This window comes from Oncorhynchus gorbuscha, linkage group LG19 (genome assembly GCF_021184085.1).
Source record: "Oncorhynchus gorbuscha isolate QuinsamMale2020 ecotype Even-year linkage group LG19, OgorEven_v1.0, whole genome shotgun sequence".
In the NCBI taxonomy this organism is placed as follows: domain Eukaryota; kingdom Metazoa; phylum Chordata; class Actinopteri; order Salmoniformes; family Salmonidae; genus Oncorhynchus; species Oncorhynchus gorbuscha.
In genome coordinates this window covers 74,064,243-74,078,788 of record NC_060191.1, presented here as the reverse complement: position 1 = coordinate 74,078,788, position 14,546 = coordinate 74,064,243, and the positions used below count along the sequence as shown (strand labels likewise).

Here is a 14,546-nt window from a genome sequence, read left to right as displayed (position 1 = left end):
TAAATGACTGACTGACTGACTAAATAACTAACTGACTGACTAAATAAATAACTGACTGACTAACTGACTAAATGACTAACTGACTAACTAACTGACTAAATAACTAACTGACTGACTAAATAAATAACTGACTGACTAAATAACTAACTGACTGACTAAATAACTAACTGACTGACTAAATAACTAACTGACTGACTAAATAAATAACTGACTGACTAACTGACTAACTGACTAAATGACTAACTGACTAACTAACTGACTAAATAACTAACTGACTGACTAAATAAATAACTGACTGACTAAATAACTAACTGACTGACTAAATAACTAACTGACTGACTAAATAACTAACTGACTGACTAAATAAATAACTGACTGACTAAATAACTAACTGACTGACTAAATAAATAACTGAGTGACTAAATAAATAACTGACTGACTAAACTAACTAACTGACTAAATAACTGACTAAATAACTAACTGACTGACTAAATAACTGACTGACTAAATAAATAACTGACTGACTAAATAAATAACTGACTAAACTAACTAACTGACTAAATAACTGACTGACTGACTAAATAACTGACTGACTGACTAACTAACTGACTGACTAACTGACTAAATAACTAACTGACTGACTAAATAACTAACTGACTAACTAACTAACTAACTAACTGACTGACTAAATAACTGACTGACTAAATAACTGACTGACTGACTAAATAACTGACTAAACTGACTGACTGACTGACTAAATAACTAACTGACTGACTAAATAACTGACTGACTGACTAAATAACTGACTGACTGACTAAATAACTGACTGACTGACTAAATAACTGACTGACTAAATAACTAACTGACTGACTAAATAACTAACTGACTGACTAAATAACTAACTGACTGACTAAATAACTAACTGACTGACTAAATAACTAACTAACTGACTGACTGACTAAATAAATAACCGACTGACTAAATAAATAACTGACTAAATAACTGCCTGACTAAATAAATAACTGACTGACTAAATAACTGACTAAACTGACTGACTGACTAACTAACTAACTAACTGACTAACTAACTAACTAACTGACTAAATAACTAACTGACTGACTAAATAAATAAATAACTGACTAACTAACTGACTGACTAACTAAATGACTGACTGACTAACTGACTGACTAAATGACTGACTGACTGACTAAATAACTAACTAACTGACTAAATAACTAACTGACTGACTAAATAACTGACTAAATAACTAACTGACTGACTAAATAACTGACTAAACTAACTAACTGACTAAATAACTGACTAAATAACTAACTGACTGACTAAATAACTGACTGACTAAATAACTGACTAAACTGACTGACTGACTAACTAACTAACTAACTGACTAAATAACTAACTGACTGAGTAAATAACTAACTGACTGACTAAATAAATAACTGACTAAATAACTGACTAAACTAACTAACTGACTGACTGACTAACTAACTGACTGAATAAATAAATGACTGACTGACTGACTAAATAACTAACTGACTGACTAAATAAATAACTGACTGACTAAATAAATAACTGACTGACTAAATAAATAACTACTGACTAAATAACTAACTGACTGACTAAATAAATAACTGACTGACTAAATAACTAACTGACTAAATAACTAACTGAATAAATAACTACTGACTGACTAAATAAATAACTGACTGACTAAATAAATAACTGACTAAACTAACTAACTGACTAACTAACTAACTGACTGACTAAATAACTAACTGACTGACTAAATAAATAACTGACTGACTAACTAACTGACTAAACTAACTAACTGACTAAATAACTGACTAAATAACTAACTGACTGACTAAATAACTGACTAAACTAACTAACTGACTAAACTAACTAACTGACTAAATAACTGACTAAATAACTAACTGACTGACTAAATAACTGACTGACTGACTAAATAACTAACTGACTAACTAACTGACTAACTAACTGACTGACTGACTAAATAACTAACTGACTAACTAACTAACTAACTGACTGACTAAATAACTGACTGACTGACTAAATAAATAACTGACTAACTAACTGACTAAATAACTAACTAAACTAACTAAATAACTGACTGAAAATAAATAACTGACTGACTAAATAAATAACTGACTGACTAAATAAATAACTGACTAAATAACTAACTGACTGACTAAATAACTGACTGACTAAATAAATAACTGACTAACTAACTAACTACTAAATAACTGACTGACTGACTAAAACTAAATAACTGACTGACTAAATAAATAACTGACTGACTAAATAAATAACTGACTAAACTAACTAACTGACTAAACTAACTAACTGACTAACTGACTGACTGACTAAATGACTGACTGACTGACTAAATAACTAACTGACTGACTAAATAAATAACTGACTGACTAAATAAATAACTGACTAAATAACTAACTAACTGACTAAATAACTAACTGACTAACTAACTGACTAAATAACTAACTGACTAAATAAATAACTGACTAAATAACTAACTGACTGACTAAATAAATAACTGACTGACTAAATAAATAACTGACTAACTAAACTAACTAACTGACTAAATACCTGAAATGAACTGACTAAATAACTGACTGACTAACTAACTGACTAACTAACTGACTGACTGACTAAATAACTAACTGACTAAACTAACTGACTAAATAACTGACTGACTAAATAAATAACTGACTGACTAAATAAATAACTGACTAACTGACTAAATAACTAACTGACTAACTGACTAAATAACTAACTAAAATAAATAACTGACTAAATAAATAACTGACTAAACTAAATAACTGACTAAACTGACTAAACTGACTGACTGACTGACTAACTGACTAAATAACTGACTGACTAAATAAATAACTGACTAAACTAACTAACTGACTAAATAACTGACTGACTGACTAACTGACTAAATAACTGACTGACTAAATAAATAACTGACTGACTAAATAAATAACTGACTAAATAACTAACTGACTAACTAACTAAACTAACTAACTGACTGACTAAATAACTAACTGACTGACTAAATAACTAACTGACTGACTAAATAAATAACTGACTGACTAACTAACTAACTGACTAAATAATAACTAACTGACTAAATAACTAACTGACTGACTAAATAAATAACTGACTGACTAAATAAATAACTGACTGACTAACTAAAAATAACTAACTAACTGACTAAATAACTAACTGACTGACTAAATAACTAACTGACTGACTAAATAACTAACTGACTGACTAAATAACTAACTGACTGACTAAATAACTAACTGACTGACTAAATAACTAACTGACTGACTAAATAACTAACTGACTGACTAAATAAATAACTAACTGACTAAATAACTAACTGACTGACTAAATAACTAACTGACTGACTAAATAACTAACTGACTGACTAAATAAATAACTGACTGACTAAATAACTAACTGACTAAATAACTAACTGACTGACTAAATAAATAACTGACTGACTAAATAACTAACTGACTAAATAACTGACTAAATAAATAACTGACTAAATAACTAACTGACTAAATAAATAACTGACTGACTAAATAACTAACTGACTAAACTAACTAACTGACTAAATAACTGACTGACTGACTAAATAACTAACTGACTGACTAAATAACTGAACTGACTAACTGACTAAATAACTAACTGACTGACTAAATAACTAACTGACTAACTAACTAACTGACTAACTAACTAACTGACTAAATAACTAACTGACTGAAAATAACTAACTGACTGACTAAATAACTAACTGACTGACTAAATAACTAACTGACTGACTAAATAACTAACTGACTGACTAAATAACTGACTGACTAAATAACTGACTGACTAAATAACTAACTGACTGACTAAATAACTAACTGACTGACTAAATAACTAACTACTAAATAACTAACTAACTGACTAAATAAATAACTGACTAAATAAATAACTGACTAAATAACTGCCTGACTAAATAAATAACTGACTGACTAAATAACTAAAACTGACTGACTGACTAACTAACTAACTAACTGACTAACTAACTAACTAACTGACTAAATAAATAACTGACTGACTAAATAAATAACTGACTAAAATAACTAACTGACTAAAATAACTGACTGACTAACTAACTGACTGACTAAATAACTAACTGACTGACTAAAACTAACTGACTACTAACTACTAAATAACTAAATAACTAACTGACTAAATAACTAACTGACTAAATAACTGACTAAATAACTAACTGACTAAATAACTAACTGACTAAATAACTAACTGACTACTAAATAACTAACTGACTGACTAAATAACTAACTGACTAAATAACTGAAAACTGACTGACTAACTAACTAACTAACTGACTAAATAACTAACTGACTGAGTAAATAACTAACTGACTGACTAAATAAATAACTGACTAAATAACTGACTAAACTAACTGACTAACTAACTGACTGACTGACTAACTAACTGACTGACTGACTAAATGACTGACTGACTGACTAAATAACTAACTGACTGACTAAATAAATAACTGACTGACTAAATAAATAACTGACTGACTAAATAACTAACTGACTGACTAAATAACTAACTGACTGACTAAATAAATAACTGACTAAATAACTGACTAAATAACTAACTGACTGACTAAATAAATAACTGACTGACTAAATAACTAACTAACTGACTAAATAACTAAATAAATAACTGACTGACTAAATAACTAACTGACTGACTGACTAAATAACTAACTAACTGACTGACTGACTAAATAACTAACTGACTGACTAAATAACTACTGACTAACTAACTGACTAAATAACTAACTGACTAAATAACTGACTAAATAACTAACTGAACTAAATAACTGACTGACTAAATAAATAACTGACTAAACTGACTGAATAAATAACTGACTGAAAACTAACTAACTGACTAACTAACTGACTAAATAACTAACTGACTAAATAAATAACTGATTGACTAACTAACTGACTGAATAACTAACTGACTAACTAACTAACTAAATAACTGACTAAATGACTGACTGACTGACTAAACTGACTGACTGACTGACTAACTAACTAACTGACTGACTAACTAACTAACTAACTAACTAACTGACTGACTAACTAACTAACTAACTGACTGACTAAATAACTAACTAACTGACTAAATAACTAACTGACTGACTGACTAAATAACTAACTGACTGACTAAATAAATAACTGACTGACTGACTAAATAACTAACTAACTGACTAAATAACTAACTAAACTAACTAACTGACTGACTAAATAACTGACTAAACTAACTAACTGACTGACTAAACTAACTAACTGACTGACTAAATAACTGACTGACTGACTAAATAACTGACTGACTAAATAACTAACTGACTGACTAACTAAACTAACTGACTGACTGACTAAATAACTAACTGACTGACTAACTAAACTAACTAACTGACTGACTAAATAACTAACTGACTGACTGACTAAATAACTAACTGACTGACTGACTAAATAACTAACTGACTGACTAAATAAATAACTGACTGACTAACTAAATAACTGACTGACTAAATAACTAACTGACTGACTAAATAACTGATAACTAAATAACTGACTGACTAAATAACTGACTGACTGACTAAATAACTAACTGACTAAATAACTGACTAAATAACTAACTGACTGACTAAATAACTAACTGACTGACTAAATAACTAACTGACTGACTAAATAACTAACTGACTGACTAAATAACTAACTGACTGACTAACTAACTAACTGACTGACTAAATAACTAACTGACTGACTAAATAACTAACTGACTGACTAAATAACTAACTGACTGACTAAATAACTAACTGACTGACTAAATAACTAACTGACTGACTAAATAACTAACTGACTAAATAAATAACTAACTGACTGACTAAATAAATAACTGACTAAACTGACTGACTAAATAACTGACTAACTAACTGACTAACTAACTGACTAAATAACTAACTGACTGACTAAATAAATAACTAACTAACTGACTAAATAACTAACTAAACTAACTAACTGACTGACTAAATAACTGACTAAACTAACTAACTGACTGACTAAATAACTGACTGACTGACTAAATAACTGACTGACTAAATAACTAACTGACTGACTAACTAAACTAACTGACTGACTGACTAAATAACTAACTGACTGACTAACTAAACTAACTAACTGACTGACTAAATAACTGACTGACTAAATAACTGACTAACTAACTGACTAAATAACTGACTAAATAACTAACTGACTAAATAACTAACTGACTGACTAAATAACTGACTGACTAAATAAATAACTGACTAAACTGACTGACTAAATAACTGACTAACTAACTAACTGACTAAATAACTAACTGACTGACTAAATAACTGACTGACTAAATAACTAACTGACTGACTGACTAAATAACTAACTGACTAAAACTAACTAAATAACTGACTGACTAAATAAATAACTGACTGACTGACTAAATAACTAACTGACTGACTAAATAACTGACTAACTGACTGACTGACTAAATAACTAACTGACTGACTGACTAACTAACTAACTAACTGACTGACTGACTGACTGACTAAATAACTAACTGACTAACTAACTGACTGACTAAATAACTAACTGACTGAATAACTAACTAACTGACTGACTGACTAAAACTAACTAACTGACTGACTAAATAACTAACTGACTGACTAAATAACTAACTGACTGACTAAAATAACTAACTGACTGACTAAAAACTAACTAACTGACTAAATAACTAACTGACTGACTGACTAAATAACTAACTGACTGACTAAATAACTAACTAACTGACTGACTAACTAAACTAACTGACTAACTAAACTAACTGACTGACTAAACTAACTGACTGACTAAACTAACTGACTGACTAAACTAACTGACTGACTAAACTAACTGACTGACTAAACTAACTGACTGACTAAACTAACTGACTGACTAAACTAACTGACTGACTAAACTAACTGACTGACTAAACTAACTGACTTTAAGGTCAACCCTTGAGAATGAGACACTAACTGACAAGACTCATTGTTATTGATTTCACAAGGAGATTTGAGGTGAAATGGATTTCAAGTCTTCTTACCTCTCCAGCTGCAGCTTCTTCTCTGCTATCAGGGCCTGGAGCTGCTGTTGCTGGGCCTCCCTCTGCTTGGCCACAGACTTCAACAGGTTCCTGGCTCCAATAGCCTGGGAGAAGGAAGGCAGGGCAGCAGCATGTTGATCACCCAGATAAGAAGCCCTCAGTCATTCCCACAGAAAAGTGCAGCAAGTGTACTTAGTGGCCTAGCGAGCTAGCAGTCAAAGTCCACTGAAGGAGTGAACAACAAGCATCTAATATCTGTGTGTGTGTGTGTGTGTGTGTGTGTGTGTCTGAGCCCTGTAAAGATGAACTAAGAAACTCACAACACTTAAAAGAGCCAACGCAGAGCCGTACCTTCATCTTTTCAGTCTCTGCCTCTTTCGCCAATTCATCCACCAGCTCGATGAGACCACCCACTATCTTCTGAAACTGGCCCATTTCTGTGTATTGAATGAATACGTGAACATTAATAATAGCCTATATGCGCTAATTAGGGGGCAACAACATTTGAAGAAAACAGTTTTAACATTAGGATGAGATGCGAGTGGACATCTCCACTGTGCTTTACAAAAAAAACAATATTCTATGCAAATTACAGAACTGAACCACAATCATCCATACCATACCCTATTCCCTGTGCACTACTTTTTTTCCCTCAGGGCCCACTATACGCGTTGGACTAGTAACCGCAAGGTTACAAGTTCAAATCCCCGAGCTGACAAGGTACAAATCTGTCGTTCTGCCCCTGAACAGGCAATTAACCCACTGTTCCTAGGCAGTCATTGAAAATAAGAATTTGTTCTTAACAGACTAGCCTAGTTAAATAAAAGGTAAAATAAATATATAGGGAATATGGTGCCATTTGCGACACAGAACAGAAGCTAAATGGAATGCTCTTACTGTCAACAAAGTCTTCACACTCCTCCTTGAGCTCCCTGGTCTTCTGGTCCACCTCTGGTTCCAGCACCCGCAGCTTGTTGAGTTCATCGAAATGAAGACCAGCTTCAGCCAACGGGTCTTTCGCCATGGCAACAAGACCTGTCCCCAAGAGCTGGGTTATAGATTAGAGGGCTGGAAAAACAACTGCTTTAACACCATGGATTATATGGATGTTTTATTTATTTAACCTTGTATTTTATCCTGCATCTTAAATCTAGTCTAAAAAGAAGTTTCCTGTCCTCATCTCTCACTAATCTGCACCGATCTAAGAGGGCGGAATAGGTGAAAGATAACTTGGGGATTTGTATTATTTTGGGTCAGGTGTGTCACAGTAGTAGTATAGTAATGCACATGCCCCGCCCACCTGAGGATCTATATTTTTCAGACATCCATTTCCTGTGTCGGAGGCGTGCAACATCTTGCCATTAAAATCTTTCTGGATTGAGCGCCTTCATTTCACTCCTTCATACTCTTGCCCGTCATGTTCTTCCACCGTTAACGTTACGACCGCGGAAATGGTTTGTAATGACCGGTCAAACACACCTCAAACACACCTCAACCCAACGGGGATACATCATCTTTCCGTTGATTCCATAAGAAGGTTTAAGCTTCGTCAGGGATTTAAAAACGCACCGCCTCAACATCACAAGCATTTTGCTACAACCGCAATACCATCTGCTTTGTATGCGATCAATAACATTTTATTTCAGAAAGACGAAAGATTGATGGGTGTTCTTTTGAAGAAGAAGAAGAATTTTAAAAAAAGTTATAATTTAATCCAGTTGAAATGTTTACAAATGAGATGAGCTGAAATGAAAGCAACTTTTAAAAAAAACATTGCCACAGAACCTCTCCTCTTTCCAAATATCTAATGTATATAACAATATGTAAATATTAATAGTGTGTAAACAGTATTTGTTGTCTCTAGGCGTCTTTCCAACTCATTTTAATGTAATATCTTATGTTGTTCGAGTCTATAACTGCATGGGCATTAGCTAATGGGGATCCTAATAAACGAAGCCACACAACAGTAATTAATGAGGCTGTCTAGAAAGCGCAGGTGAGTGCACGTTGTGTAGACAGAAAAAAAAGTGTTTGATTGTTGCAGCCCTGTTCCGCCCCTTTATGTTAACTTATTCATATATGCAAATACACCTGGTGTATTTATGCAAATGAGGCACATACAGGGCATTCGGAAAGTATTCTGACCTCTTTACCTTTTCCACATTGTTACACTACTGCCTTATTCTAAAACATATTAAATATTTCCCCCCATCAATCCACACACAACATCCCATAATTACAAAGGAAAAAAGAAGTTTAGTTATTTATGCTAAATAATTTTTTAAAATTATAAAATCTGTACAGTCAATCAGACTAGTAATCCACCTGTACAGTCAGTCAGACTAGTTAATCCACCTGTTCAGTCAATCAGACTAGTAATCCACCTGTATAGTCAATCAGACTAGTAATCCACCTGTATCAGACGAGTAATCCACCTGTACAGTCAGTCAGACTAGTTAATCCACCTGTACAGTCAGTCAGACTAGTTAATCCACCTGTCCAGTCAATCAGACTAGTAATCCACCTGTCCAGTCAATCAGACTAGTAATCCACCTGTTCAGTCAATCAGACTAGTAATCCACCTGTTCAGTCAATCAGACTAGTAATCCACCTGTTCAGTCAATCAGACTAGTAATCCACCTGTACAGTCAATCAGACTAGTAATCCACCTGTACAGTCAGACTAGTAATCCACCTGTTCAGTCAATCAGACTAGTAAGTATTCAGACCCTTTACTCCATACTTTGTTGAAGCACCTTTGGCAGAGACTACAGCCTCGAGTCTTCTATGACGCTACAATCTTGGCACATCTACTATTTGGTGGAGTTTCTCCCATATCTTCTCTGCAGATCCTCTCAATCTCTGTCAGGTTGGATGGGGAGCTATTTTCAGGTTTCTCCAGAGATGATCAATCAGGTTCAAATCCGGGCTCTGGCTGGGCCACTCAAGGACATTTAGAATCTTGTCCCGAAGCCACTCCTGCATTGTCTTGGCTATGTGCTTAGGGTCGTTGTCCTGTTGGAAGATGAACAGTCACCCCAGTCTTGAGGTCTGGAGCAGGTTTTCATCAAGAATCTCTACGTTCATCTTTCCCTCGATCCTGACTAGTCTCTCTCTCCCTACTTCTGAAAAACATCCCCACAGCATGATGCTGACACCACTATGCTTCACCGTAGGGAAGACATGATGCTTGGCATTCAGGTTAAGTAGTTCAATCTTGGTTTCATCAGACCAAAGAATCTTGTTTCTCATGGTCCGAGAGTCCGTAAGGTGCCTTTTGGCAAACTCAAAACAGGCTGTCATATGTTTTTTTACTGAGGAGTGGCTTCAGTGTGGCCACTCTACCATAAAGGCCTAATTGGTGGTGTACTGCAGAGATGGTTGACCTTCTGGAAGGTCCTCCCATCTCCACAGAGAAACTCTGGAGCTCTGTCAGAGTGACCATTGGGTTTTTGGTCACCTCCCTGACCAAGGCCCTTCTCCCTCGATTGCTCAGTTTGGCCAGGCGGCCAGCTCTAGGAAGAGTCTTGGTGATTCCAAATGTCTTCCATTTAAGAATGATGGAGGCCACTGTGTTCTTGGGGACCTTCAATGCTTCAGACATTTTTTGGTACCCTTCCCCAGATCTGTGCCTCGACACAATCCTGTCTCGGAGCTCTACACACAACTCCTTCGACCTCGTGGCTTGATTTTTAAATATTTTTATCTGACAACTGTGGAACCTTATACAGAGTGGTGTGTGCATTTCCAAATCATGTCCAATCAATTATGAGGTATTGTGTGTAGATTGAGGGGGGGGGGGTATTCAATCTATCCCAGAATAAGGTTATATAACAAAATGCGGAAAATCAAGGGGTCTGAATACTTTCCAAATGCACTGTGACCATCTTTATTTTAACACAGAGGGTATAAAAGGTGAACTGATACAATAAGAAAATACGAGTGTATTCTAAAAAATAAAGTGACATTTTACAATAAATGAAATACCTGAATTTCCACCAAAAAGTCCTGAATATTCATTATTTTTCCGTGCCAGTAAAATGTGCTATAATTCAGTAAATATATATATATATATAAATATTCTAAAAGTTTGGAGTATCTTCATCCATTGTCCAACTGTTGCATTTATTCACAAATAGTTTTTTTTTAACCTTTTAACAATTTATGACCGCTGCTACATTAGTAAACGCGAAGAGTAGGTGACAAGAGAGAATGCCTGTTAGGAAAATATAGTTTACAATAACAAACAAAAACAAACATACTATTTGATTCTGTGACCTTTGACTAATCAATAGCAACATATCTGACATCAATTAGTTACGAATTAGTTGGCACACATGCAATCCCCGTTAATCAGTGCCAGCCAGCTGCTACTTTGGCAATATTTATGTAGCAAGGTTAACGTTAGATAGGCAACGCCGGTTCTTCAATGCGGTCTTGTTACTTAGTTAACTATCTTTTAATAGCTCATTAACGTTAGCTGGCTATCTCACAGCTTGCTCCGATTGCCTTTATCGGACTGTCCTGTTGTGGGCAAAATAGCGAGTAGAGGCCGGTAACATTAGTGAACCGTTTCATTTAGCAGACCAGCTATTAGCCGAGCGTGAGTTGCTAACTACAATCTGTACAAATTATCTAATTATTATTGTTTACAAGTGAGAAAACTCTTACAAGTCAGTCATTCACTTACCTTAAATGTATTTAAACGTAATATCAACGTGGCATATAATCCACAGTACACTTCGGCTGCCAGGGAACAGTTGTGTTTGTCCAACGAGTGTAACTTCCGGTCGGGAGGGGAAGGAGTGTATGATGGGAATTGTAGTACACAAGCATTATTTGTAGTAAAACTAGTCGTGTCGCGGACAGGGTAACAAGCGAGACCGTGGATGGTGGTTTGAAAAGCGCGCTTGTTAGAAATGGAAAAGGGTCGTGGGTCGCTTTTGATGAAGAAGAACATCAAGACGAAGCAGCTGCTTTATAAGTTTGATGCACTGTTGAGCTCTTACATCCCGAGGGGGTTTGTGCCGGTTGTACGGAGATTGTGACAGTCTATTAAATGGCGTCCCTTGAGAAGGCAAGATGTAACGTTATGTCAGAATAAGTGCAGTATTATCATAAGGAGACATATACTTAGAATACGGAGGAGGAATGGAGGGAAAAGGAGAGGCAGAGGTCTAAGAGAGGGAGGAAGACGTGAGCTTGAGTCGGTTAAAAATGTCAGGGGGGAAAGTAAGATGCTGTTTTAAAGAAGAATGGTAGAAAGTGTAAGCGGAGTTTTTCTATTTATTTATTTATTTCACCTATATTTAACCAGGTAGGCAAGTTGAGAACAAGTTCTAATTTGCAACTGCGACCTGGCCAAAAAAGCAAAAGCAAAGCAATTCGACACATACAACAACACAGAGTTACACATGGAATAAACTAAACATAGTCAATAATACAGTAGAACAAAAGAAAACAAAAAGTCTATATACAGTGAGTGCAGATGAGGTAAGATAAGGGAGTTAAGGCAATAAATAGGCCATGGTGGCGAAGTAATTACAATATAGCAATTAAACACTGGAATGGTAAACATGCAGAAGATGAATGAATGAATGCAAGTAGAGATACTGGGGTGCAAAGGAGCAAGATAAATAAATACAGTATGGGGATGAGGTAGGTAGATAGATGGGCTGTTTACAGGTGCAGTGATCTGTGAGCTGCTCTGACAGCTGGTGCTTAAAGCTAGCGAGGGGGGTAAGAGTCTCCAGCGTCAGAGATTTTTGCAGTTCGTTCCAGTCATTGGCAGCAGAGAACTGGAAGGAACGACGACCAAAGGAGGAATTGGCTTTGGGGGTGACCAGTGAGATATACCTGCTGGAGCGCGTGCTACGGGTGGGTGCTGCTATGGTGACCAGTGAGCTGAGATAAGGCGGGTCTTTACCTAGCAGAGACTTGTAGATGACCTGGAGCTAGTGGGTTTGGTGACAAGTATGAAGCGAGGGCCAACCAACGAGCGTGTACAGGTCACAATGGTGGGTAGTATATGGGGCTTTGGTGACAAAACGGATGGCACCGTGTTAGACTGCATCCAGTTTGTTGAGTAGAGTGTTGGAGGCTATTTTATAGATGACATCACCGAAGTCGAGGATCGGTAGGACGGTCTTTTTTTTGTGTATTTTTTTTTGTAACCAGCACAGAGTGAAGTTCTGGGAGCCCGAGGCTTGCACCGAGGGTCAGGATAAAGTCTGTGACCATAGGAGTGAAGTTCTGGGAGCCCGAGGCTTGCACCGAGGGTCAGGATAAAGATGAGTTTGTGACCATAGGAGTGAAGTTCTCAGAGCCCGAGGCTTGCACCGAGGGTCAGGATGAAGATGAGTCTGTGACCATAGGAGTGAAGTTTTTGGGAAAAGTGGACCCTTGCCTTTTGGCTGATCCATTTGTGGTTTCAGGGTGGGTGGAAATAGTGATCTTGTGATTATTGTTTGTGTTTCTGCTGGTTAGAGGGAGAAGGTTCTCCACGTTAAACAAATGGGGGCAACAAATGTGAATTGTTTTGGTCTCAAGAAAAGGCTGCCATTGAAAGGAGTGATTACTGGATGTAAAAGTTGACCCAAGTGAAGGGGAAGATTCCCAGAGTTTGTGCTGCTCGTTGTTTGTTGTGGCGTGAGTGGTGAAACACAAGAGTTGTTGTTTGTTTTGATGTTGAGTCTTTTCCCAGCAAAGTGATGTTGGGATATTTAAGTTATCCTGTACGAGCTTTTGTGCCGAATACATTATGTTGTTACAGGGTAGCCTAGTGGTTAGAGTGTTGGACTAGTAACCGGAAGGTTGCAAGTTCAAACCCCCGAGCCCCCAAGCTGACAAGGTATGAGGCTGTGAGAAGTGTACAGGAGGGAAGTTCCTAGCTGTGAGAAGTGTACAGGAGGGAGGTTCCTAGCTGTGAGAAGTGTACTGGAGGGAGGTTCCTAGCTGTGAGAAGTGTACAGGAGGGAGGTTCCTAGCTGTGAAAAGTGTGCAGGAGGGAGGTTCCTAGCTGTGAGAAGTGTACAGGAGGGAGGTTCCTAGCTGTGAGAAGTGTACAGGAGGGGGGTTTCTAGCTGTGAGAATTGTGCAGGAGGGAGGTTCCTAGCTGTGAGGATTGTGCAGAAGAGCATGAGACAAAGGAATGTGTAGCATTGGGGAACGTAGTTGTATGTGTTAATTGCATGGGTGCCCATGGAGCTGGGGATCAGACACGCCATGTGCGAGAGAGGCGTGGTTGAGGTTTCCAGGGTTAGAGTAGTG

General features: G+C 36.2%; 1 protein-coding gene across 4 annotated transcripts in view; it reads right to left on the bottom strand.

Moving 5' to 3' along the window:
• The window catches only part of LOC124005327 (intraflagellar transport protein 20 homolog), a 31,734-nt gene extending 19,659 nt beyond the window's left edge, over nucleotides 1-12,075 (bottom strand). For 2 of the 4 annotated variants that reach the window (XR_006833603.1, XM_046314466.1), the window contains exons 1-4: nucleotides 11,968-12,075; nucleotides 8,176-8,346; nucleotides 7,630-7,715; nucleotides 7,279-7,382 (exon numbers count right to left, since the gene is read on the bottom strand). Coding sequence is in view for 3 of the 4 variants with exons in the window: in XM_046314466.1 (XP_046170422.1) it covers nucleotides 7,279-7,382; nucleotides 7,630-7,715; nucleotides 8,176-8,302 (317 nt within the window). In the remaining variant the exon portion in view is untranslated. The remainder of the gene's footprint in view (nucleotides 1-7,278; nucleotides 7,383-7,629; nucleotides 7,716-8,175; nucleotides 8,347-11,967) is intronic. The other 2 variants (XM_046314468.1, XM_046314467.1) reach the window with 2 other exon arrangements.
• Nucleotides 12,076-14,546: the final 2,471 nt, after the last annotated feature.